Raw genomic sequence first — 27783 nt, 5'->3', positions numbered from 1 at the left:
AAGGGAATACTGATCAACAAATTTCAATGTGGGTATCAATAACAAACTGCCCATTGACTTTTACGAGGTACAGCACCAACAAAGTAGATTTAAAAAAAAAATTAGTATACAAAAAGATTTTAAAAATCTCACAACAAACGTAGAAGATATTTAAAAATAGAGAAGGCCGATTTAACTGTTTTCAATCTATTTAACAGATTCTTAGTAAGGGCTCATTTACACTGCAAAAAAAGTATAGCGTTCATAAACGCCTTTAAAGTGTTGTGATGCGTCAGCAAGCATTTAGGAAGTGTCTGCCACAAACGCAGTCCAGACGCTCCTTCTAAGCTGTATTGGGAAGTGCATAGGAAGTGATGTCGGTTTGGTTAGAATCTGCTGGTTTCTTTGCTTCCTGTGCATTGCATTCTCAATGGATTCCTGTACAATCCTCTCACTAATGCTTGCCTTGAGTCAGCTGAAATTACGGTAATCATTGACCAACTGGCCCAGCGGAAAATGAAGAACCCTCTTCTAGAGTATTATATTGCATTATGAGAGATGGTGGTGCATCACCGTATCGGATCACAATATATATGTTTTAGGTATCAAAAACAAACACTCCAAAGATTTCAATATCTGAGGGATGGCACCAACATTTCTGATAAGAAAAATGCTATGAAAGATTTAACAGAGAGGTCTCAAGTACACTGAGCGTGTTTTGTGTAATAATTGGGCAAATGAACATTTATATCTGCTTAGAGACATCAGACACATGAAAAGCCTGTTGTGACTGTGGACTGTAAAAGGGAAAAATCTGTGACCAACACTGGTATAACATGGATGCAAATGCATTTGTATATAAACAGTGGCTGTACCAAATTACAGTTTTTTGTTTTTTTTTAATATAGACACTTGTGATGAGAAATGACAATGCTCTGGAAAAGCAGATATTCATGCAGAACACACACCATAAACATGTAACGTTTGTAAAAATGTCATGAAAAGATGTATTTGGATAATCATTAAAAACACAGTGCTACTAAGTGTGCAGACAAAAAGGGAACAAATGAAATCCTAAACCAAAACACTGCCTTAATGTACTGCACCACTGGATACTGTATGCAATGTAAGTATTATGAAGAAAACAGGAAAATGCTAAAAGTTTGTAAGAGTGTGTGTGAGTCTCTTTATAATAAAGCATAATGGGGTTTTTTTTTTTTTGACTGGACATTGTGGACATGTACAAGACGTGAAAGGCACTACGTTTAAAAAAGCCTATAGTAAATGTGTACTATATCAGTAAAAATATACCGTATTTTTCGCTCCATAAGACGCACTTTTTTCCCTCCAAAAAAGGGGGGAAAATGTCAGTGCGTCTTATGGAGCGAATATAAAGCGGCCGGTCCGGTATTTCTGCCGCCACCATGTCAGAATACCGGGCCGGCCGCTCAGCTATTCTCTCTTGCAGGGCCTTACCTGTTCCTTGCTCCAGCGCTGTACAGTCTTCCCGCGCTGGCTTCTGTGACAGCCGGGTGCCCACTGCGCATGCGCTTCGCGAATGGTCCGGTATCTTCTGGGACACATGACAGGTCCCAGAAGGCGCCGGGCCATTCTCAAAGCGCAGCGCTTCTCGCACATGCGCAGTGGGCACCCGGCTGTCACAGAAGCCGGCGCGGGAAGAAGAGAAGACAACTCCGCAGAAGTGGGAGTGGGTACCTGTCAAATTCAGGTACCCGCTCCCCCTCCCTCCCCAAAGGTCAGCAGTCTCTGGTCATCCCCTGCACTGTCTGCAGTCTCTGGTCATCTGTACTGTGTCCCTGGTATTTTCCCTGTACTATGTCCGCAGTCTCTGGTCATCCCCTGTACTGTGTCCGCAGTCTCTGGTCATCTCCTGTACCGTGTCCGCAGTCTCTGGTCATCTCCTGTACCGTGTCCACAGTCTCTGGTCATCTCCTGTACCGTGTCCGCAGTCTCTGGTCATCTCCTGTACCGTGTCCGCAGTCTCTGGTCATCTCCTGTACCGTGTCCGCAGTCTCTGGTCATCTCCTGTACCGTGTCCGCAGTCTCTGGTCATCTCCTGTACCGTGTCCGCAGTCTCTGGTCATCTCCTGTACCGTGTCCGCAGTCTCTGGTCATCTCCTGTACTATGTCCGCAGTCTCTGGTCATCTCCTGTACCGTGTCTGCAGTCTCTGGTCATCTCCTGTACCGTGTCTGCAGTCTCTGGTCATCTCCTGTACCGTGTCCGCAGTCTCTGGTCATCCCCTGTACTGTGTCCGCAGTCTCTGGTCATCCCCTGTACTGTGTCCTCAGTCTCTGGTCATCTCCTGTACTGTGTCCTCACTCTCTGGTCATCTCCTGTACTATGTCTGCAGTCCATTGGTTCAGAATTTTTTTTTTCCTGTTTTTCGCCTCTAAAACCTAGGTGCGTCTTATGGAGCGAAAAATACGGTAATTGATTTTTCATACTAGCTGATCTTTAATATCTTAAATTACTTTAACAAATAAAAATGATGAGATTTATACATACAAGATAGCTTTTACAATTTAATTCACTCAAACTCCAATTAACATTCTACCTCCTTGTATATTTTATTACACAATGCTGATTTAGAGAAGATGGCTATTTGAATATTCACTAGGTTGTCTATTTTAGCTACAGTTACTGCATTTGTGCCCACATTTACAATGTTTATACCAATGGGTTGTACTTCAGCATGTTATTACGAAAAAAAAAAAAAAAGTAACAGTAACAGGGATGTTGGATTCCTCTCGTCAGACACCCTGGAACTGTAGTTCCGGGCGCCGGGCAGGTACCTTTTTTCTACCTTTAGCCCATCGCAGCACTGCTAGCGATTGCTTCCACATAGTGCCAGCCTCTACGCATCTCCCCCCCTTTTGGAAGGTTTCCCAGGCTCCGCTTGCCGTCGGATAGAGGGGAGGGAGAAGAGTGGACAAGTCCGCTCCCCTCCCCTTCTTGTGTTGACCCGGAAGGGACATTACGAAATCCCTTCCTGGTCCCCATTGAGAGATTGTAATACAATCCCCGGAAAATAATGTAATATGGTGCGATGTGCACCACATTACATTCAGTGAGCAGAGGGGAGACATGCAGGGTCTTTTAGACCTTGGGTGTCTCAAAGGGAACCTGTCACCAAAAATCATCAGATAGGGGACTTTGTCCCCTATGTGATAAAAAAAAAAAAAAAAAAAAGTAAAAAATAAAAAATACACCCAAGCATATACCATCGCCCCCCCCCCCCAAAAAAAAACAAAGCACACGCTGAACCGTTGATTGCGATGCACATGTCACATATCGCCTTGCACACCAGAATGAGAGCAATAATTCTAGCACCAGACCACCTCCGTAACACTAAAAAGGTGACCTATAAGAAGCTTTAAAAGTGTCGACCTATAGAAAATATAGGGTACTGAAGTTCGTCCCCATTTCACGAGCGCACACAAATTTACGGTTTGACAAGTTGGATATCTATTTACTCGCTGCAACCTCATCTTTTATATTTTACAAAAAGATAGGGTAATTTATTGCTTTTTTGTGCTCTAAAATTAACTTGTATTTTTTACTGAAATTTTGCGGTAATATCATGCAACATGAAAAATTGGACCTACCACTATTTTATTCTCTAGGGTCTCTGCTTTCAGAAAATATATAATGTTTGGGAGGTTTATGTAATCTTTAGGCCTAAAATGATTTTTTTGAAAACGTGTGCAAAAAACGCAAAAACGGCTCTGTCAGCGAAAGGGATAAAGTACTGACCCACCCTTTTCTGATGAGCAGCCAATCGTCGTTCATCACACTGAAAGGTCTCCTCCTTGCAGGAGGAGATAAACAGCACAATGTTAAAAATATTGCCTGGTTAAGTCGCCATAAAGCCTCCTTTGTTTTTAAAAGCCCTAAAATCACTTCCGATTTAAATACAGTTTTGGTTAAAAAAATTTTTATCTGGACAAGTAGATTGTCATGAGGGACAAGTAGATTGGGGTCCCAATTTAGTCCCTGGACAAGTAAAATTTCCACACCCCTGAGTAATATGTGCTATATTTGGGTGCACTGCCCTCTACAATTTGCTATGAAGGTCAATTTACACAAAGTCTTTTCAAAAGATGACATGCATTAAACGCAAGCCCCCCATTTTGAATTCCCAACAGGTACATTCACTATGAAAATGATATGTACAAACTAACAATCTAATGTAGGTAAGATACAAAATAAACACGTTTACCATATCTTTTTCTGGTCAATCTAGGCTGTCGGAATCATTACCCTAAAAGGCTTATTCTCAAATTTATCTTGTTACTTTAAAGAATGTTCGATTCATTTGTAACCTTAAAAAATTAGTTTTTTTTTGTTTGTTTTTTTATAAAAACAGACAGACAACATACCTACATGCTGCAGCTGTCCCCTACCAGCTCTGAGTGTGAAAATTGAGAAATCACATCACTGCTGATCACTGAGTTCTAGGTCATCTTTGAACTATCAGTCACTGCTCTGCTCCTCCAGTGCTCATTGGAGCACTGGACACAGAGAGGGGGCGGGCAAAGATATGAATCGGGTAGCTGAGTGGATCCCAACAAAATAGTTGGAATCTTTCCAAAGCCTGGAGTGGTTCTGTGACGTCAGCAGACTGTGGGCTTTACCCACTGGTGGCTGATTCTGGGGCACAGGAAAGCACAGTGTACTCCTGTTGCCCACAAGAGCAGTATTAAAAAGTACTGGGAATATGTCTCTTTAAATACTTGCCCTCCGGAATATTTACCGCCCCTTCATGACCAGACCATTTTTTGCTGTTTGGCACTGTGCAATTTGAACTGGTAATTGTGCGGTCGTGCAATGTTGCACCCAAATGAAATTTATGTCCTTTTTTCCACACAAATAGAGATTTCTTTTGGTGGTATTTGATCACCTCTGCGGTTTTTACTTTTTGCTTCATAAACAAAAAAATAGACCAAACATTTTGAAAAAAAATCCCAATATTTTTCACTTTGGTTATTAAAAATATCCAATAAACTCAAAGTTAGTCGTAAATCTATGCCAAAATTCTGCTACGTCTTTAGTTAAAAAAAAAAAATCCCAATACTATTAATGAAAAGTTGTGCGTCTACAAACTATATATAAATTTCCACAGCTTTTACTTTCTGACTAAGGTGTTAAATGCCAGGGCAGTACAACCCCCTCTTGCCCCCCCAAACAACCCCTTTTTGGAAAGTAGATACCTCAAGGATTTTGCAGAGAGGCATGTTGAGTCCCTGGAACATTGTATTTTTTGCCACAAATTTTTCGAATATGACAAATTGTTTTTTCTTTTGTTCTTACACAAAGTTGTCATTTAAATGATATATTGCTCAAGCATGTCATGGGTATATGTGGAATAACACCGCAAAATGCATTCTCCTACTTCTCCCAAATATGGGGATACCACATGTGAGAGGCTTTTTGGCAGCCTAGCAACATACAGGCCCCCTAAATACAATGACCACCTCCAGGCTTTCAAAGGGCATATTTCCACATATCACTCCCCAACTACCTATCACAGTTTCGGAGGCCCTAAAATGCCAGAATAGTACAAACGTCCCCCCCCCAAATGACCCCTTTTTAGAAAGTAGACACCACAAGGAATTTGATAAGAGGCATGGTAAGTATTTTACAGATATCATTTTTGTCACAGGATTTTGAAAAAAGAAAAAAAGTTAAAATTTGTGTTTTCTTTCTTTGTTTTCCAAAAACATGTGGCAACAAATGAGATCTGCAACATACTCAGCACACCTCTTAGAAAATACCTTGGAGTGTCTACTTTTCAAAAAAGGTATCATTTGAAGGGGTTGCTTCTACTATCCAGGGCCAACATTAGAAGCGTATGCCACATATCACCCACTCTTGAAGACCAAGACTTTACTGACACTTTTTGTTCACATGAAAAAAATGTTTTGTTTGCTAGAAAATTACTTTGAATCCCCAAACATATATTTTTTTTTAAAGCAGAGGCCCTAGAGAATAAAACGGTGGGTGTTGACATTTTAACGTCACATAGTATTTGTGCAGCAATTTTTCAAACGTAAATCCTTTGGGAAAGATACCCTCGTTAGAATTTTAATGCACAAAATACACAATAGATTGCCCAATTGTTTGGTATCTATTTACTCGGTGTAACATCATCTTTTATATTTTATCAAACATGACATTCTTTAAAACGGTGCACGCCCGTGCAATGGCGACAAACTACATACATTTTTAATATCGATTGGCGATGCTTTAAAAGCCTTTACAGGACACCAATTTATATTTACACAGGAGGTCTAGTGCAAGAATTACTGCCTTCGATCTGATTTTCACGGTGATACCTCACATGCATGGTGCAACCGCTGTTTACATACTGGCACAAGATCAACACTTGCGCATGTATGTGCATGCGCTTTTTTTTAAATTATTTTTCCACTGTCCCTTTCATTTTTTTTTTTAATCACTTTTATTGCTATCACAGGGAATGTAAATATCCCTTGACTGCAATAGGCATTGACAGGTAATCTGGGGTCTATTAGAGTCCGGCGAAACGGAAATTATGAAATGCTCGTAGCTTCCGGTCTTTTAGACCATAGCGATGATTGGAGCCATTCTGGTCTCTGATCAGCTCTATAGTCAGTCAGCGGAACTGCCAGCTGCGTTCTTGGGTTGCCCTGTGGGACAGGAGAGCCCAAGAAATCTATGGAAGGTGGCAGGAGGGGGGGTGTTATGTCCCGTCCCACTGCTTGTAAAAACAATTCATCAGCTAATTGGCCACTAGGATTGCTTTTACATGAAAGCCGACTGCCAGCTGAAAAAACTGATACCAGGACGATGCCTGCAACAGGCATCATCATCCCGGTATAACCGCTCAAAGTACATTGCTGGTCCATGCTGGGCATATATGTAACAGCAGAGAACACAGGCATATGATGAATCAGGTCTGTGGACCAATATGACGGCAATTCATTCTTTTTTGTAATGCCCATGCTGAGGGTTAGGCCCAAAAAAGTTTTAAATTCAGAAACCGTAATAGGTTTCCATGCGGAGTGTCTGGCAATGGCTGTTTTTGAGTGGGCGGCGATGTATTGTTGTGCGTATAAATTGCTTTGGCCCACAATCAAATGGTATAAATCTTCTGTGAAAAACAATGAAGGGGCTAAACGCTAGTGTTGGCAGCGAATGGATCTGATCGTGCTAACACTGCATTTTTGGGGACACTATACTAATAGTACTAGTACTACTGTTTGTGATCAATATATTGATCCGTACAAACACTATACTAGTAATGATGGTGGTCAGCAACCTATAGAGTGAGTGAGATAGTGTGCGGGCAATCATACATTAGCTGACCCTGGCAGGGAGAGGAACTAACTGACCCTGACGCTATTTAATGTCGCTAGTGGCAGTAATACAGTGATCAGTGAAAAATTCAATATACTGACACTGTACTGGGTGACGGGACGATTAAAGGGTTAAATATGCTAGTTTAACTTGTGTGTGTGTAAAATGTAGTGTTTTTACTTGGTGTGCTCTCTCTTCTCTCCCTGGACTGACGGGGGGGGTGTTACAGCAGGGGGCACGTTCACACCCCAGAATAGAAAAATTACATAACTTTGCCCAGAGCCGCTATTTGCCCGCAAAATGCAGGTAAGCAATCCGCAAGCAGTTAAAAAAAAAAAAAACCCTTACATTTTTTTTTTAATTCTCAATAAAGGTATTTTTTTTAATTTAATTTTTTTTAAATACCTTTATCAGAATAGTACAATGTTACCATAGTAACGTTGTACTACTGCAGGGGGTGATCAGGGATTTTTTTTTATTTTTACACTTTGCTTTGCAGGAGAAATTTCTCCTGCAATGCAAAGCTTGCTGTAATGAACTGACATGAATGAGTTAGGTTTTTGACAGCTCAAGATAGTGATCAGTGAGTGGCTGGAGCTGGTCACATGGTGCTGTGATTGGTCCCATGTATCATGTGACAGCTGTGGGCCAATCACAGCTCATTAGGAAGAGAAACAGAGTGGTTATGAATTAAATTGAATCATAACAGCTTTGCTTACAATGTGATCACATGATCACCAGGTCCCATTTACCGGGGTTGTCATTCTGCTGTGTCCGCCAGACACAGTGGAGTGGGGGTTAGCGCTGCGTGCCCTGGTGGGGGGTATGGGTGCTGGGCATGAAGCGGTTAAATACATTGCGGGCGGAAAGCGGGTAAAGATTGGATCAATTCAATAAGAGTTAAAGAACGACTGAAAAAATGCGGTAAAATAACGCATGCAATAATTTTTTGCAAATGTGAAAGTCGCTAAGAATTGTGCGGTAAATAACCCATGCGGTAAAATATCATTACTATGGTAATAGTTTCATACAGTAATTTATCGCATGGTAGTTGGTTAAGGAAGCCAGCTGATGCTTCCTTAACAATGGATAACTCATCAGCTGTCAGCGGATGTCCCACTGACAGGTGAATGTAAACAAAGCATGCCAGCAATAACCTGATTATGATGAAAAAAACTGTGTGTGGCTTCCCCCCCCCCCCATATATACCAGGCACTTTGGGTCTGGTATGGCTATTAAGGAAAAACCCGCACCAAAATTGAAAAAACAGACAAAAAAAAAAAACAGACCCTTAGGTCTGGTATAGATTTTGGGGGAACCCAACAACAAAATGAGAAAAAATATGGCATGCGGAGGGACCCCACGTCGTTTCTTTAAATTTTAGCGCGTGGTTCCCCTTCGTAACCATACCAGACCCCTATGGGTTGGGGGGGGACCCCCCCCGCTGCATATGATAAAATACTGCATGCGATACCGCCAGCGAAACCCAGGTGGATAAATACCTTTTGTTACTTTCTGTTCTGTTTGTGAATTGGACTTAAACAGCTTGCCGCATGGGGTTTTTTTGCGGCATTTATCAACATTTTTAATTTTGTGTTAAATACCGCAGAATCGTTAATTTTTTCTTGTGAACTGGACATCTTATCACGTGATAATTTATGCAAATCAGTCCCGTGATAGTGTTATCGCATGCAGTAACCTTTAGTGAATTGACCCCAAAACATTTCACTTACAAATTTCCTTATATTGAATTAATCTGTCATTGTTATTTTACTGTGGTTGCTAATTTATACAGGTCTGTAAAAATGCATAAAATACTATTTTGGCAAATGTCACATATAGCATGTCATATTTAACTGTACTCAGAGGTCTGATTCTTTGGGCTTGATGAAGGGCTGAAACGGTCACTGTTAGCTTGTACACATTGGAATGGTCATACTTATAAATAAACCTATGTCTTATATGCTGTATAGCCCTGTTGGGTCAGCCCTCGTTATGTGCACTAGACTTGAGGGTTCCGATGCACTGTACCCATCAGTCACAGGCAGTTAATGGGTGCATTGCATCCCCTGAATGCAGAGTGGGACAGCCAACCAAAGGGTTTCTTCACTGTCCCCTGCCAGCCTCTCCATCCAAGGTGCTTGTGCTTGTACATCACATGGGATGGACAGGAGGGGAGGAGGGGCTGGCAGGGAACAGCCATGCTCTGCATATGAAGGAGACCAGTACTGTAATGTGCTGTGCCCCATAATGTGCCCTGCCCTCATGTAATGTGCCCTGCTGCCCCCCTGTAACCTGATGTGCTGCCCCTCTTGTACACTGTATTGTTTTTCTATTTTAATGAGCAATTGTTGTTTATATCATATGATAGGACATTTTTGTGCAACAAGGATTGATTTTTAGGGTAATCTACTTACTAGGGTAACAGAATGTAAATACATTGTATGTATTCAATACTTGCACTTTTTGAATGCTTGAATTACTTCGTGAAATTTTTGGAATATTTTGTACTGCTGAGGGAATCCCATGTCCGTTTGGTGGAAAACTCCAAAGGTTTTCACAGGTAAGACATTTTTTATATACACCTTTGTTTTCATGTTTACATACCCCTGGTACCGCTTGTAAGATGTGGGCCATTTTTAACTGCTTCCCGACCGCCCTATAGCAGAAATACTGCTACAGGGGGGCACAGGTGCACAAAACCACATATAAGCGATTTGCGCTCCCGCAATTTACACGGGCCGAGGGGGCGCGTGCACCCCCGCCAACCCGCGAGTGCCGTGATTTGATCCCCAGTGATGGTCAGCCTAAGTCAGATGATCAATCCCTGCCCTATCAGAGATCTTCCTGTACCTGTTTTTACAGTCAGGAAGGGGGTCAGGAAGGGGGGTAAATCCTCAGGAGGGCAAGTGGTTAGGAAAACAAAAGTGGTTAGACCAAAACACATTGTTTATTTTTAATGTGATTCAATTAAAATTGCTAGATATAACAGAATAACGCAAACAAACAAATGGAAGACAACAAAAAGCCTTTTTCAAAAATGTGCATAACCTTAGTTCTTTATATAGCGCATTGCCCCTTTGGCATAAATGATGGTAGGGTTTTCTTTTTTTTTTTGGTAGTTGCAAATGATGTCATTATTTTCTCATGTGGTAAATTTTCCCATTCTTCTTGCCAAAAAGCCTTCAGATCCCGTAAATATGGCGATTCAATGAAGGTGAGGTCAATAGGTAAAGAGCCACTCAAGAACTTTTTTTTTTCCCGCTTCAGCTACTGAAGGATCTATTTTAGCTTGTTGTCGTGTAGGAAAGTGCAATATAAAATTGCAGCTTCTGGGATGACTAAATACATTTTTTTTTTTCCAACATTTTTTGATCATATGCAACATTCATCCAGCCTTTATTCTGACTAAATCTCCTATGCAGACAGTGCACACATGCATCCAAACCAGCAGAGATGCGTCACATACTATACTGTAGGAATTATGTACTTCTCTTCAATGGACTTGTTGACTCTTTAAACAGAAGTTGTACTGTATCTGTCGCACACCTTACAGGCTCGCCCACTGTTCGCAGAAGGTGCTGTAGTGAATGGGTGGATGACGCCACTATGAAATCATAGGAAAATAAGGATCTTCACCAGCACACCTTGGTATATTGATAATCTTGTCCTTTAGTAACAAAGCAATAGGCATCACAGGCTGATGTTTCATAACCTTGCTGAATACCTTTTTAAAGACAGAATGATATCACTTCTCTTGAGAAGAGGAGATTAAGGGGGGATATAATCAACATGTATAAATACATCAGTGGTTCATATAGTGAATTCAGTGTAGAGTTATTCACCCTTAAGTCATCACAGAGGACAAGGGGGCATGCCTTATGGCTGGAGGAAAAGAATCTCCAAATACAGAAAGGTTTCTTCACAGTAAGAGCTGTGAAAAAGTAGAATAGACTCCCTCAAGAGTTGGTTATGGCCAGCTCGGTGGATTTTGTTAAAAAAGGCCTAGATTCTTTCCTAGATACACATAATATAACTGGATACTAACATTTATAGGTAAAGTCGATCCAGGGAATATCCGATTGCCTCTTGAGGAATTAAGAAGGAATTTTTCCCCTGTAGGAGCAAATTGGATCATGCTTTGTTGGGGTTTTTTTTGCATTCCTCTGGATCATCTGTGGGTATAAGATTATAACTTTTTTTTTTTTTTTTTTTTTTAATTGGATGGACTTTTGTCTTTTTTTCAGCCAGACTAACTATGTAGGTCTCAAGTTGCATTGCCATCTCTGCCCATGTTTGCTTCAACTTTGTAGGGATGACCTTACAATGGAAAAAAATATAAATTACAGCAAAATAAATTGATGTAAGCTAAGGATGTTTTTAATGATAAAATCCACACTTTAGGCTTTACAGACCTTGTTTTTTAATCAAGGGGTTGCTTACACATAATGGCAGGTATGGGGGGGGAGGTGTTTTTTAGTATGCACAACTGTACGACAGAGGTAAGCAGTGGCATGCAGCCCACTAGTAATGAAACTTGTGTTTGTTTGAAACTAGGTTAGGGTCTGAACCCAGAGGCCAGCTATCATTCCTGAGCCTGAGAGCTGAGCTGGAGTGGGGAATTCCCTGCCTAGTAGCTGACATAGGGGCAGGAATTCTCCTGAGATCATTGACCTAATATGGTTACATGACCATATCAGGCTAATGTCATTACTTTGATATCTAAATCAGACAAATAATAGTGGTTATTGTTTTATATCTCTTACATCTATAATCTCTATAGAAAGATTCTAAGCTGTGCCTTGATAAATAGAAGAGGCAAGGACAGTTACATTATTAACCACGTCAAGTCCGGACACTTTTACCCCCTTCCTGTCCAGGCCAATTTTCAGCTTTCAGAGCGATCACACTTTGAATGACAATTGCATCTGTCATGCAATACTGTACCCATATGAATTTTTTAGCATTTTTTGAGACAGATAAAGCTTTATTTTGGTGGTATTTATTCACCACTGGGATTTTTATTTTTTTTGCTATATAAATGAATGAAAAATTCCAAAAATTTTGAAAAAAAGGTTTCTTCACAGTAAGAGCTGTGGAAAAGTGGAATAGAGTCCCTCAAGAGTTGGGTTCTGGCCAGCTCAGTGGATTGCTTTAAAAAAGGCCTGGCTTCTTTCCTAGATACACAGAACATAACTGGATACTAACATTTATAGGTAAAGTTGATCCAGGAAATATCAGATTGCCTCTAGGGTGATCAGGAACAAATTTTTTTTCCCCTGCAGGAGAAAATTGGATCATGCATTGCTGGGATTTGTTTTTTTTTTTTGCTTCCTCTGGATCAACTGTGGGTATAGGATAACTTGTTTTGATTTTTTTTTTTTTTTGTGGTTGAACTGGATGGACTTTTGTCTTTTTTTTCAACCAGACTAACAATGTAATGATGAAAAAGGGAACCTGTGAGGTCCTACAAAAGTCGGCGTGTGATGCCTGTTGCCTTATGCGAATAAAGGACAAGAGTATCATTATACCAACGTGTAGTGGTGAAGATCCTCTCCAACATAACGTTTATGGTTGCCAAGTTCAAATTTAGTGTCATGATTCCAAAATAATTTGTTTGAAACATTTTGAAGCTTCTCTAGGAGTTATCTGTACTGTTAAGAAGGCAAGTTTGCAGCAAAAATGCTAACATTTTGCAAAGTCTGTCAAGGACTTATGTATGTATGAACAGGAGCCAGGCGCTGTGTAGTTTTGTGATAGAAATAATACACCTTGTATGGAGGTGTGCCTTTAATAAGTCATATGGTAAAACAATAATAAATAACCAGCCTGTGGCTTTAGGAAGCCAGGTTCCAAGATGGACGGCCCGTCCGCTGAGAGGGAAGCAGTGGAGTAGAATGCCTGTCAGTGCAGGGACCACGTTTACCCGACGTCCCAGCGTCCTGGATGACGTCACCACGATGTGGAGAGACGGAGGGGGGGGGGGGGGGGAACTCTTGCTGGAGCCGCAGCTTTAGAAGGAAGAGGCCGGTTGCTGGGACAACATGTTTCGCGCGCATGCGCTTTGTCAAGTCTGTGAAAAGTCCAGCAATCGGCCATTTTATAGGAGACCTGCACGGCAGAAGGGGCCGGCTTAACAACCAAGGGGATAATCAAAGGGATAATCAAGAGCAGACGGCTCGTCTCACAACAGGATCAGATTGCAATTGAAATATGAAAACACATTATAAGGACAGGAACAAAGTGTGATTAAAACCTAAATATGACCATATTAAAAACCTTTTGGGCTTAATTGTGTCAAAATGGCATGTGCAAGATTATCAAGGGGAAAAAAAAAAAAAAATGGGGGGGGGGGGGGGAAGGCTGCTTAATGAAGCTTCATTAGCCAGCTGGATGAGTTCACATCTCAAAAACATTGCTGACAGCAATAAAACACAGGAATGGTGGGAAAGATTGTCAATAATCCTATTCATATCTATTATAGTGAATAGGAAAATTATCATTATATTGGTGCTAATAATATTCATAAATATAATAAAACTACATACATATTTTATAAAACAAACTTGCATAGGTATATATAATAAAACAATATAATGAAAAAATAAAATATACATACATATATACATACATACACACATATATATATATATATATATATATATATATTAAAAAAATATATATATATATATGTGGTAATAAACAGGAAAAAAAAAATTATAAATACATTTCAGTAATTACTCTTATGGACCGAATAAACAGAGTGGTATTAGATATATAAAATATGAAAAATAATGTATAAAATATCAAAGATAATAATCATGTAATAATAGTGATGTGTGTTTTATTATAGAATATATTGAGAACCCTAAGTTACCACTTAGATGATACTATGTACTTCAAGGTCCTCATTAAGGCCATTCTGTACCATAGATCCAAATTTATAGATCCAAAAGGTTTCCCTTTTACATAGGAGGGCTAACCTCTCATTGTCAGTAAGGGTTCCTTTGGGAATGTGTTCTATGGCCATCACTTCTAGGACACTAAAATTCTTGTTGTGATGGCAAAGAAAATGCCTAGGGACACTGTATTTGTCACATCCATCTTTTATGAGCCTTCTATGTTCTCCAATGCGTTTGCGTAGAGGACGTATTGTGCGGCCCACATATATCAATTTACAGGGACATGCGAGCACATAAACCACATGATCTGTGGCACAAGTAATAAAATGTCGAATGTCATAAGAGATCCCTTTCGGATCAGTAATTTCTGATTTACCATGGGTGATAAATTGGCATGTCAAGCAACCTTTCTTTTTACATCTGTAAATACCAACTTTCGTACTGCATTGTAATTCCAACAAGTTTGGTTTATCATTCACTCACGTGTTTGATCTTATTAGTATAATTTTTTTAGACTTAGTTTTATCATTTGAGGGTGACACTATTCATACCACAAATCACACCAAACCCACCAGTGGTAACTCATATCTTCACTATTCAAGCTGTCACCACCCGGCATGGAAAAACAACATTCCGAGTGGCCAATTCCAGCGACTTAAAAGAAATTGTTCTAAACTCAATGATTATAAGGAATTGGGCACCGAATTGTCTGCCAAATTCTGTGAAAAAGGTTACCCCCCTACACTCATTAATGAGGCTTTCACCAAACATGGCAAAAACTCAGCCACTACAAAAAACACGTGCCCATGACCAGTCAAACTCCGTTAGGTTTGTAACTGGTTATGATACGGCATATCGTAAGATTACCAAGATTATACGAAAACATTGGCACATTTTGCGACTTGATCCCCGTCTGGCACCCAGTCTTCCATCTGCTCCCCAGGTCACATTCAGAAAAGCCCGTACGCTCAAAAATATTCTAGCTCCCAGTAAACTGTCCATGTCCTCTCAAAACAAAACAGGACATTTGTTCCTTTTTCGATAACAGAGTTGGTATTTACAAATGTAAAAAGAAAGGTTGCTTGACATGCCAATTTATCACCCATGGTGAATCAGAAATTACTGATCCGAAAGGGATCTCTTATGACATTCGACATTTTATTACTTGTGCCACAGATCATGTGGTTTATGTGCTCACATGTCCCTGTAAATTGATATATGTGGGCCGCACAATACGTCCTCTACGCAAACGCATTGGAGAACATAGAAGGCTCATAAAAGATGGATGTGACAAATACAGTGTCCCTAGGCATTTTCTTTGCCATCACAACAAGAATTTTAGTGTCCTAGAAGTGATGGCCATAGAACACATTCCCAAAGGAACCCTTACTGACAATGAGAGGTTAGCCCTCCTATGTAAAAGGGAAACCTTTTGGATCTATAAATTTGGATCTATGGTACTGAATGGCCTTAATGAGGACCTTGAAGTACATAGTATCATCTAAGTGGTAACTTAGGGTTCTCAATATATTCTATAATAAAACACACATCACTATTATTACATGATTATTATCTTTGATATTTTATACATTATTTTTCATATTTTATATATCTAATACCACTCTGTTTATTCGGTCCATAAGAGTAATTACTGAAATCTATTTATAATTTTTTTTTTCCTGTTTATTACCACATATATATATTTTTTTTATATATATATATATATATATATATATATATATATATATATATATATATATATATATATATATATATATATTTTTTTTTTTTTTTTTTTTTTCATTATATTGTTTTATTATATATACCTATGCAAGTTTGTTTTATAAAATATGTATGTAGTTTTATTATATTTATGAATATTATTAGCACCAATATAATGATAATTTTCCTATTCACTATTATAGATATGAATAGGATTATTGACAATCTTTCCCACCATTCCTGTGTTTTATTGCTGTCAGCAATGTTTTTGAGATGTGAACTCATCCAGCTGGCTAATGAAGCTTCATTAAGCAGCCTTCCCCCGCCCCCCCCCCATTTTTTTTTTTCCCCTTGATAATCTTGCACATGCAAGAGGAGCTAGAAGAGAGATTGGAATGCTCTTGGCCTCGATCCTTTGAAAGACAAGCTAAAAGTTTAAGCAGAAGAAATGCAATAGATCAAGGTGTACTGATCCCACAGCGTCACCAGGACATCTGATGCATGTGCAGTTGGGTACTCTGTCCTGGGAACATAATTGTACAGCATCTTGTACCAAGATGATAGTAAATCTGAATGTGGAGACCCCCAACGCAGACATACCGTATATCCAAGAACACCTCTGAATGGGGAGACCATTCTCCCAGGTCCAGACATTGTTAGCGTAGACAATCTGTCTGCCATTTTTTTCATCCCAGGAATGTGTACCACAGAAAATTCTCGAACATGAAAACAGCCCAAGATGGGTTAGAACAGAAGTCTCCAAACTTTCTAAACAAAGCATCAGTTTACTGTTCTTCAGACTTTAAAAAGGGGCTGGACTGTGGCCAATGGGAATATAAAATGTCCTGGTGGCAATAAACAAGGCCTCAACTTTGGTATTAGGGGAAGGAATATTGGCTCATCATTGGTGTCAGTGTAGGATATGTATTCTGTACGTGTAGTACAATTTATTAAGCTTAATAGAGTTGGCAGACTCTTCCTATGTTATTTTCAAAACTGTTACTGTAATGAGTAAAACATTCGTTGAATGGGCTATTGCTTATGGTCATAAGCAACAAGGGTTGTAAACACTATAGTGGACCTAATTGTTATTTCCATCCCTACAGGCAAGCATGGAGGTGGAAAAATTATGCTATGGGGCTGTTTCTCTGCTAAAGGTACAGGCCGACTTTGCAGCATTAAGGGGTCAATGGATGGGGCCATGCATTGTAAAATCGTGGATAAGAACCTTCTTCCCTCAGCCAGAACACTGAAGATGGGTCATGGATGGGTCTTCCAGCATGCCAATGACCCAAAATATACCAGCAAGACAACAAAGGAGTGGATCAAGAGGAAGCACATTAAGGTCATGGAGTGGCCTAGCCAGTCTCCAGACATTAATCCTATAGAAAATTTAAGGAGGGAGCTGAAACTTCGAGTTACCAAGCAACAGCCAAGAAACCTTAAGGATTTAGAGAAGATCTGTAAAAAATCCCTCCTGAGATGGAGGATGGGTATGTAAACCTGGTAACCAACTACAAGAAACGTCTTACCTCTGTGCTTGCCAACAAGGGTTTCTCCACCAAGTAATAAGTCATGTTTTGCTTGGGGATCAAATACCTTTTACTCACTGAACTGCAATTCAATTTATAACATTTGTATTATGTGCTTTTGGTGGATTTTTGGGATTTCTGTCTCGATCATTTAAAATACATCTATGATAAAAATTCTAGACTTTTCCCTTCTTTGTAAGTGGGCAAACTTACAAAATCTGCAGGGAATCAAATAATTATTTTCCCCACTGTATGTTAATCATAGCAGCGCCAGTTTTGAGAACATTATTACCCAAGTGCAAACCGTGCATAAATATTATACCAATAATTACTAAATCAAAAGATTAAAAAAAAAAAAAAAAAAAAAAAAAAAACACACAAAAAAAAAAACCACATAAGTTTAAACAGTGTATATGTATTATATCAATCAACACCACTAGGGGGTTAATTCACTAAGAGTTATATAATGACTGAATGAACTCGGTAAAGTAGTGAAAAAAAATAGAAAAAAGTAAAAAATAGTTTGTTTTTCCTCTCAAAATGGTGGTTTATTTTTGGTTTTTTTTTTTTAATAGCGCAAAAAATAAATGCACAGGCAATGAAATACCACCGACAGAAAGCACAATTTCTGCGAAAAAAAGGACATAAATTTCATTTGGGTGCAGCATTGCATGACCGCGCAATTGTCAGTTAAACTAACGCAGCGCCATACCGGATAAAATGGCCTTGTCAGGAAGGGGGGGTAAATCCTCAGGAGGGCAAGTGGTAAAGGAAGCCGGCCGCCCAGCCCTTAACAAGAGATGACTCATCAGCTGTCAGTGGGTTACCCATCCATTCCAAGCCCTGTGGGTCTGGCATGGATTTTGAGGGGAACCCCCACGCCAAAATGTCATGGGGGCCCCTCCCCAAAGTCCATACCAGGCCCTTATCTGAGCATGCAGCCTGGCAGGTTAGGAAAGGGGGCCGGGGGTTGGGGAGGGCATGTGGCCTGAAGCATACCAGGCCACATGCCCTCAACACGGGGGGGTGCTTTTGCCTCAAAGTACCTTGCCCCCATGTTGATGGGAACAAGGGCCTCTTCTCCACAACCTTGGCCGGTGGTTGTGGAAGTCTTTGGGTGGGGGGGGGGTTTATCAGAATCTGGAAGCCCCCTTTACCAAGGGGGTCCCCAGATCCCAGCCTCCCAAATGAATGAGTATGGTACCACTACTTATTCACAGAAGGAAAAAAAACAAAAGAGTGTCAATCCAATGCCTGCTGTCGTCAACATTGCACTCACATTTGTAGGTGCCTCAGCGCTGCTCCACCAGCTGTAAATAGAGCTGAAGTGTGTTCCACCCTGGTGAGAACGGAGCCCCATGGACAGGAAATTATGTCAGTACCAGCAGGACCCGCCTCAGCACGTGTTTTGCCAACGGGCATCCTCAGGTCTCCTGAGAATGCTCATTGGCAAAACACATGTTGAGGAGGTACTGCCATCATTTCTGGTCCACGGGCCTCTGTTCTAAATAGGGTGGAACAAACTTTGTCTCTCTTTATAGTTGGTGGAGCGGCAGTGATCTACCAAGAGTGATTATGACAAGTATATGTGCAAAACTGTTAAAGTACCTACAAAATGTGAGTGCAAGATTTTATTTAATAAAGAAGAGTTTAGCATTTTACACGAGTCCTCCTTTCTGTCCTCCCTTTTTTATAAGCGAAGTATATCAAAGTTTCTTCATATGAGCCATGTGCACCTGAATCTGGAGGACTTAAGATAAAAAAAAGGCACAGTCCCTCTTTTGAAAGCACTCGTTGACCTGTTCTTTAACAAAGGTCCATCTGTTCTGGCGAGTCCAGGCTGTCTAAAAGGAGAGTGCACTGGGTGGTAGATTTCATTTCAGCTGAATAAGCAGAGCACTTTTAAAACGTGGAACGCATTTATGAACGGTTATTTTGTTTTTGTGGGCTTTGCTCTATCTCTATAGTGTTATTTATTGATACAATACATTTACATGGTTTAAAAACTTATGCAATATTTTTTTTAAATCTTGTTTTAGTATTTATTGGTATAATATTTATGCACTGCTTGCACTTATGTAATAATTTTTCTCAAAACTAGTGCAGCTTTAACATATATATTGCACCTGGTGGACACACTTGGTTTATCAGTAGCAGCTAGTTTTGGTTATGTTCTCCTTTTCTTTCACTTTACGGAATTTTTAATCAATGAACCTAGAATATATGTATGTGCTACTGATTAGCATAAAGTCTGTAGTTTGTGGTTGTTTCTATGTACTTTGTTATTATCTGTTCTGTGTGTGAATTTTTGTATTAATAAGGAAATGAAGATTATATTAAAAAAAAAAAGTTACATTTTTTAATTTTTTTACAACACATTTGTGGGGCTTGGGTGAAATATCAGGACTGTAAACAGACACCTGACATCTCACCTTTGAAACCGAGAAAGAAATTGAATAATCTGTCCTCAATTCTTTTCTCTGCAACCTCAGCTGCACTGAAGATGAATGAACAGGAGACAGATGTTCGTATTCATTCATAAACTGAAACACATAGTTTACTATGCCTCATTTAAGAAAAAGGACACTGGAGCGACTGGTACCAATCACTCACTGTGTTCATTCACTATAGAAAGAGGCTGGTAAATGACATTTACTGCCCTTCTTCTGCTGCTTTCCATCCTGAACATTCCTCTGTGTACCCACAGCAGCCAGTGGAAGAGGGAAGTCAGCGCATGGAGGGGGGAATCAGATGTGGGCAGGACAGGGAGGGGGATCAGTGCAGTGGCGGAGGGGAGGTGCAATTACAGGAACAATGCCCTATGTGTCTCTCCCTGCAGCAGCTGACAGGAGGGCCAGTGGTACCTCCTTATCATAGCCCTGCACTTTGGGCCAAAGCAAGGCCAAAAGGGAAGGACCACAAGACTGATAGTAGTCAACAATCAAAGCAAAGAAATCACTCAGACCTGCAAAAGATGGGAACGTACATATATGAATTCTTTATTTCGATGGATGCTAAGCCTCCACAAAAATGGGAAGCAATAAATGATCATATAGATTCCATCTAAAATCTTGAAGATGTATGAAGGCATTGAGAGCCTTTAAATCCAAAACAAAATTAAAGTGATACTAAAACTAAAAACGTTTTTTTTTTTTTTTTTTTTTTACCTTAATGCATTCCTTGCATCAAGGTAAAAAACAAACATTTTCTATTTCCCTGTCCACCCCCTTCCCTGTCAATCAAATGCAGTGAGGAGGAAGTGGGGGCAGGGCTAAGACCCGATGTGCAAGTCTATGGAGTGTAGCTCCATAGACACACAGTTCGGGAGCGCGCAGACACAACAGCTTGCTATGGGGACACACAAAAAAAGAAAAGGAACCGGCAGGGGACCCAAGAAGAGGAGGATCAGGGCTGCTCTGTGCAATACCACTGCACAAAGCAGGTAAGTATAACAAGTTTGTGATTTTAAATTATTTTATTTTTTTACTTTAGGAACACTTTAAATGCTTTGGATTTCAGAACCTTGACATTTTTCACCTGGAAGAATGGCAGTAAGTTCCTAGTTTAACATGTCCTGAATAGGCGAAATAGGCTTTTACCAACTCTACTGAGAAAACAGGATAATGTGAAACAAAAAACAGGGTGGAAATGAACTGATCTACACTCAAATCAAAGTAGTATACACAGAGTTAAAGAGTAGCTCCACTTTTGTTTAGAAAAAAAACATTCTCCTCTGGGTGATCTATGTACATTGAAGGGAGTTAAACTTTGTTGCAGATTCCTACCTTTTGCTATTCTGAAGGAATAGCTGTCTGGTTGTCTGTGTCCATGTTCTAAGTGAATATGAATGACTTTATAAAATCAGCTGCTGCACTTTCAGGGTTCCAATGAGGAAAGTGGCAGGGTCTGCCTCCCTTTAGACAGGATTTCCCTTTGGGAGTATCTCACTAAAAATTAATTTTGTTGCAGCAGATGCTCAAAATTTGATTTCTATCTTGAGCCAATATCAGTGAGCCAATCACTGATAGCAGGAAATGACATTTCAGGAGGGACAGTCTATACACCATCTGTATACAGAGCACCTCCAGGTTGCCATATTGCATAGCATTTTACAGAAATTTACAGCGCTTCAGATTGAAAAGGAAGGTTCATTTTAATAACAAACATTCAATTGCAATATTGAGGTAAATGTGTTAATTAACCATATACCAGGTATCTATATGGAAATAAGAAAATAGCAAAACTAAACAAATAAAAAGTAAGCTAGAATCTGGTGTTACCAGCAAAGAATGGCAATTACCTATTGATTGTGGAGAATCCATATATGGATTGCACTTTGCATAATGCCTTCGGTCAGTTCCTAGCATTACTTCAAATACTTTGTCTGACTTGATTATCCCGTTTTCTGAAAAAGATTGGAGAAAAATAGTTAAATATTATTAATTTGGCTATACAGATTATTTTTACATTCTTGGTTGTGAATATTTGCACAAATGAAAGGCTGACAGCTGCTACATGGCACTCTGAGCAGTATGTTTAGGGGAGTATGCGCCCAACGACAAATGCCCGGAAAGTAGTCTTTGTGCTTGGTGCACTGCCCATCCTGATCTGACCACAGTATCTCTCAGCCTTTCATAAGAGTTTGACAGGCTACCTGAAGTGGGTCTGGAGGGCGCTCCTGTGCCCTCTGCCCATGGCTAAACTCCAAAGCCCCATGCACCAGGGCTAAAAATCCAGTGTAAATGGAGCCTAAGAATTCCATAGTATCTTCAAACATAACAGGACAGAAGCAAGCTCTGACACAAATAGAAGTTGAGTTTTTTTTTGTTGTTTTTTATGGCAACAAATTTGCTTTACTCAAATGTAACAGAAAACATCTGGGTCTTCTAGTCAAGAGCTAGGCAGTTGCTATTGTGTGTTTAATAGCAATACTCAAATTATTGACAATATGGCAGAAAATACAATTATGGATACATTTTGAAACACAAATGAATATTTAAAAAACTATTTACAGTTTAGCTGTGTGTCCTTGTGCATGGCCTCTCGGCAAAACATTTATTCTGAGATTTTCATATCACTTTGTGAAAGTAGAGATGGTCATGAAAATATTACCTATGCTTGGAGTGTCATTGTATGCTATAAATAGGATAGCCCAGGCCCTTGGGATCCAGTTATTGCTATGCTACCTGTGAACTTTACAACTGCACCATCACTATCTGCAATGTACTTCTACTACCCAATGCTTATACTTTTCTGTAATCTAATTTTTTTCTTTCTAAGCCTACCTCTGCCTTATGTGTTTAACGGATATCCTGTTTATATCTATTATATTGACTGAATATCAACACCAATGTCCCACATGTCAACCAAATCCTTCAACTATTGCAACATCATGGTGTTCTGACTAGTGCGAGTACATAGAATTCTGCTTTAAATTCTGGGTAAACAGTTGGCAATGATTTCATAATTAGTGGTGCACCGAAATGTAAATTCTGGTGCCGAAACCGAAAATTTCAAATGCACTTGGCCAAAAACCGAAATGCGCCGTTTTTAAAAATAAATATATATTTTTGTGAAAAAAATGCACCGATTTAAAAAAAAAACAAAAAAAACAAGCAAACCAATATATACCCCAATTGTTTTGTAAAATATGAAAGCCAATGTTACGGTGAGTAAATAGATACCCAACATGTCACGCTTTAAAATTGTGCACGCTCGTGGAATGGCGTGAAACTGCGGTGCTTAAAAATCTCCATGGGTGGTGCTTTAAAAATTTCTACAGTTTAGCAGTGTCAAGTTACAGAGGAGAGCTAGTGCGAGAATTATTGCTCCTGTTCCGACGTTTGTGGCGATACCTCACGTGTGGTTTGAACACCATTTACATATGTGGGCATGGCCTACGTATGCGTTCACCACTATGTGCGAGCATGGGGGGACGGGGCAATTTAAACTTTTTGAAAAAAAAATGTATTTTTTTTTTTTTGTACGGTTCCTTTTAAAAAAAAATTGTAATCACTTATTCTTATCACAAGAAATGCATGCAACCTCTTCATGGAGAGATATGGGGTCAATAAGACAATGTAATGCATTGGATAAAAAAAAAAAAAAAAAAAGCATTGATCTAGTGCTTTAAAACAAATGTAAAAAAAACCCAAATGGCTGGAACCGGACATCGCTCCAGTCCTCCAAGGGCATAGAGATGTGTGGCAGCCATCTTTCCTTCACTCATCTCTATGCCCAGAGCCGGGATCGATGGTTTCTCAGATAAGACTGAACTACCGGGCGATGGTGGACGGCCAGCATTGAGGGGCGGGGTTATTTTGGCACCTGTATCGATGCTTTTTTTCATTTAAGCCAACAGCCGAAAGGGGTGTTTTCGGCCAAAACGCTTCGGCCACCGGAATTTCAGTGCATCCCTAGTCACAATAGAATTGACTTTAGTGCAACTGTGAAAATGTATTAACCCTAAAATCCTTTTCTCTGTGTTCACTGAAGGGCACAGAGTGGAGATACTCAATCACTGACTATTGGTAGCTAGAAGAAAAGAAAGTTCCAAAAATCCTATTTCCTCTCCATTCACATGAAATGGATGTAAAGTCTGAAGGTTTTTACTTTCATGCATTCTATGTATGAAGGTAAAAAACCTTCAGTGAGTTGCTCCCCCTACAGCCCCCCTAATACTTACTGGAGCCCAATACAGCACTGTGCCTGGAAGCCTCGGCTCTACTGGGACTCTCTCTCTTCACTGGCTGTCAATCACATTGAGTGAGGAGCAAGCAGGAGGCAAGGCTGAGCAGTGCGATCTGTGTGTCTTATAGACACAGGAGGAAGCTTGGGAGAAAGCACATGAGTGCTGCCAGAGCAAGTTGCTTGTTCTGGGGGCACTCAGCAGGGTGGAGGGGCCAGAAGCACCAGCATGGTGCCCAAGAAGAGGAGGATCTGGGCTGCTCTGTGCATAGCCATTACACAGAGCAGGTAAAAATAACATGTTTGGTTTAAAAAAATAAATGAGCCTTTAATATCACTTCAAGGACACATAGGAGATCTTCATTCCCTGACCATGGGAGACCAAAGCAGTGTCTAGCAAGGGGCAAAAAAAACAAAACAACTCCCCTAAGGCCGGAACAATACACACTCACTGGAAAGACTGTGAACAGGATACCACATCTCCCCATATGCAAGGCTCCCTGACTAAGGAGCAAGGGCTGGGTTCAACAGAATAAATGACCAAGCGAAACAGGAAACCCCTTATAAGAGGGTCTTTCTACCGGAAATAAAGATTGTGAGGTGGATTCACACCTACACAGTGAAGAAAAGGCTTAGGGATCCACTCAGGCTAGACAGAAAGACAGGACGTTCTAGCTTAGGTAAGCACATGAAAACCATCCTAGGAAGGGAGGAGGCTCAGGCCTCAATACCACTGATTTCTATATAGAGCCAGAAGGAATGCTTACAGGACGTGGCTGTCAGGCAGAACATGTCTCGTAGACGTAAAGGCAGCAGGTAACCATTAGTACAAGGGTAAAAAATGGCTGATAGGTTCCAAATACAGTCTTTGAAGTCCAGAGAGAATCAGACAATACCAAATACAGAAATAGGAGGTTGTACAGGAAAGGAACCTCCATAATGACACTCGGTTCAAAAATCTTAGTCAAAAAAATGGAAGGCTAGTGGTCTCCAATAAAAATGTTATTGCCAAGGTGTAGCCCTTTGATGATACTGAGGGCCAAACCTGCCTGCAAGACCAATGTCTACCCATGGAATATAACCAAGGGAACGCTTCATCCCTCACACCAGAGAAGGCATGAATTCCGAGCTTTTAACAGCTGGGAAACACAGATTTAGAGAGCCCTGTCCTGAGACCTAGGCTTGAAAAGCCAAGCCATTAAAAACTATTGCTGAGTAGCAGGATGGAAAGTCAATTCTTGCCACTAAAGATCTAGATCACGGGTGTCAAACTGGCAGCCCTCCAGCTGTTGCCAAACTACAAGCCCCATGAGGCATTGCAAGATTGAAAGTTAGAAGCATGACTGCCAAAAGGCAAAGGCGTGATGGGACTTGTAGTTTCGCAGTTGCTGGAGGGCCGCCAGTTTGACAAACCTGATCTAGATGGTCTGGGAGAGACCACAAAACATCTGCCAGGAGTCCAATTAAAGCAGAGTATCAAATGTGCCTGGGTCACAGTGCAAGTAATACTAGAATGCCTTCCATCCAAAACTAGTGGAGTAGACAAGGAATGAGAGTGCCAAAGAAGGAAAGATATAGACCAGACTGAAACAATCCAATGGAGAAACTAGAGCAGGGGTCTCCAAACTGTGGCTCGTGGGCCGGATGTGGTCTTTGCTTGCCTTTATCTGGCCCTTGGGCCACTATTTCTTCCACTGATACAAGGCACTATTCCTTTCAGTGACACCAAAGATGGGTCACTATTCTTCCACTGATACCACTGATGAGGCACTATCCCTCCCACTGACACCAATGATGTAATTTTACTCCCACTGACCACCAAGCCTATGGCACTGTTTACCACCACTGATTTTCTACTCCCACGGGCTACAGTCCAGCCTAACCTCCCTAAAGTTTGAAGGGCAGTAAATTGGCCCATTGTTTTGAAAATCTGGAGACCCCTGAACTACAGCATCAGGCAAAAACAGTCCATGATGTTTTTGAATGGAGAAGTGAGGTCTACGTCTAACGTCTCCAACTTGTAACAAATGTCCTGTTCACCTCCACGGGTAGAACTCAACCCCAAATTCAGGCACTAACACTAGCGTTACTATGGGTCCATAGTCTTAGTGAAGATACTGACAGATTGAAGGACAAGGAACTGAGAAGGGGGCAGAGAATGAACCTTCAGCTTGTAGCTCCTGGAGCCATGACCCCCTGCCCAGGCTTCTGAAATGCTACCTGAGCATTTATAATGGCCAACAGATGTCCCTCCTCACTTTGGGCACTCCTCTATGCCGAAGGGTCTGCAGGCCTGGAGGATTAGCAGGGGACAACATTTTAAGCTGCTGGTGTCAGATCCTTGAAAGAAAGCACTGCAGATAGATACAAAGGCAGAGATGTTCGTGAAACCATAAACCATTAACTTGTAAATGGGTAAGGCCCAAAAAAAGTTCCTATGAAAGTTCCCGGGGGTGGGAGGCATCCAGCCCCATTAGTTGCACCAGGCAACAAATAGAGGATAACTTAGTGATGTAAGCAGCAAAGGTCTGCCTCAAAAGACACATAACCAGGTGTTGCCACAACCAGAGGTGGGGAGGTAGCGTCAACCACCTTGGATCCAGAACATGCACTGAATTCTTTGCACACCCCAAGAGACCCCAGGAGTCTTCATGCTAGTGCACCTGTGACACTGAGATCCTCAGTCACAATTAGCAACACCTGTCACCACTGGGAAGTGAGACACTGGTGTACCTGGCACTCCTGGAATTGCGATCCCATGAACTATTATATTCAGGAGCACCAGAGAAGCTGAAAAAACAGCCCTTCAAAACTCAGCAGGAGATGGGACTGAAAAGGAGTGCTGCCTCCTCCCACCTACATGAGGAAGCCATTAGAAAGACATGTGATAATGGAAGGGTGTCGAGAGTAACACCACACAGCTTCCACTCATAGCGCTAAGAGGCACAAGTATATGGTGGAAGTGGTTAGAAAACCGCAGACTGCCTAGGGAAAGACAAACCCCACACAAGCAAGAAGTGTATCGAACTAAGCACAACCCAGACACACAGCACAGGGGCACAGAGGACCAAAGGGTACCCACAAACCATTCCAAGCCTTCCTTAACAGGAGGGGAGGAGGGTGTGTTCTTTGATACTTACCGCAACCCATGGGAAAAAAAAAAAAAAAAAAAAAAAAAAAAAAAAAAAGAGTCCCCTCCCAATGACAGGATGTTTCCCACCAGAATGTGGGCAATGTCTTCCTGGGAAGAAACTGACAGGGCAATCAGGTCACTCAGTAATATGTTTCCTGCGAGATAACTCACAGACTTCCCCAATGATAGGGCCTACGCATTCAAGACCGCATGTAGCAAGATCTGCACGGGCCAGCTGGCTGAGCAGTTGGGACTACGAGGATCCTGATTATCTGCCTGTTACCAAGGTCAACTGTTGAGTGAGGCTCTTGAGGGACAAAAAAAAAAAGAAAAGAAGATTTCTCCCCCTCCCCAAAAAGACAGGAAACAAATACGCACAGCATGGAGCTTAGGTCCTTACTTACACCTGCCAGTGGCGCTATAAACTCAATGATCAGACCGAAGATCTTCGCTACTTTTTTCAATGA

The 27783-nt window shown here is 40.8% G+C and overlaps 1 protein-coding gene across 2 annotated transcripts in view; it reads right to left on the bottom strand.

Moving 5' to 3' along the window:
• The window catches only part of PCMT1 (protein-L-isoaspartate (D-aspartate) O-methyltransferase), a 99425-nt gene that overhangs the window by 45149 nt on the left and 26493 nt on the right, over nt 1-27783 (bottom strand). For both annotated transcript variants that reach the window (XM_089676277.1, XM_089676278.1), the window contains exon 2: nt 21797-21901. In XM_089676277.1, coding sequence (XP_089532403.1) covers nt 21797-21901 — 105 coding nt within the window. The remainder of the gene's footprint in view (nt 1-21796; nt 21902-27783) is intronic.

The sequence above is a fragment of the Staurois parvus genome, unplaced genomic scaffold (assembly GCF_062004578.1).
Source record: "Staurois parvus isolate SC_StPar_1 unplaced genomic scaffold, SC_StPar_1.0 ptg000165l, whole genome shotgun sequence".
NCBI classification, from domain to species: domain Eukaryota; kingdom Metazoa; phylum Chordata; class Amphibia; order Anura; family Ranidae; genus Staurois; species Staurois parvus.
The sequence above is the reverse complement of the archived record's forward strand: the minus strand, read 5'-3'. Positions and strand labels throughout refer to the sequence as shown.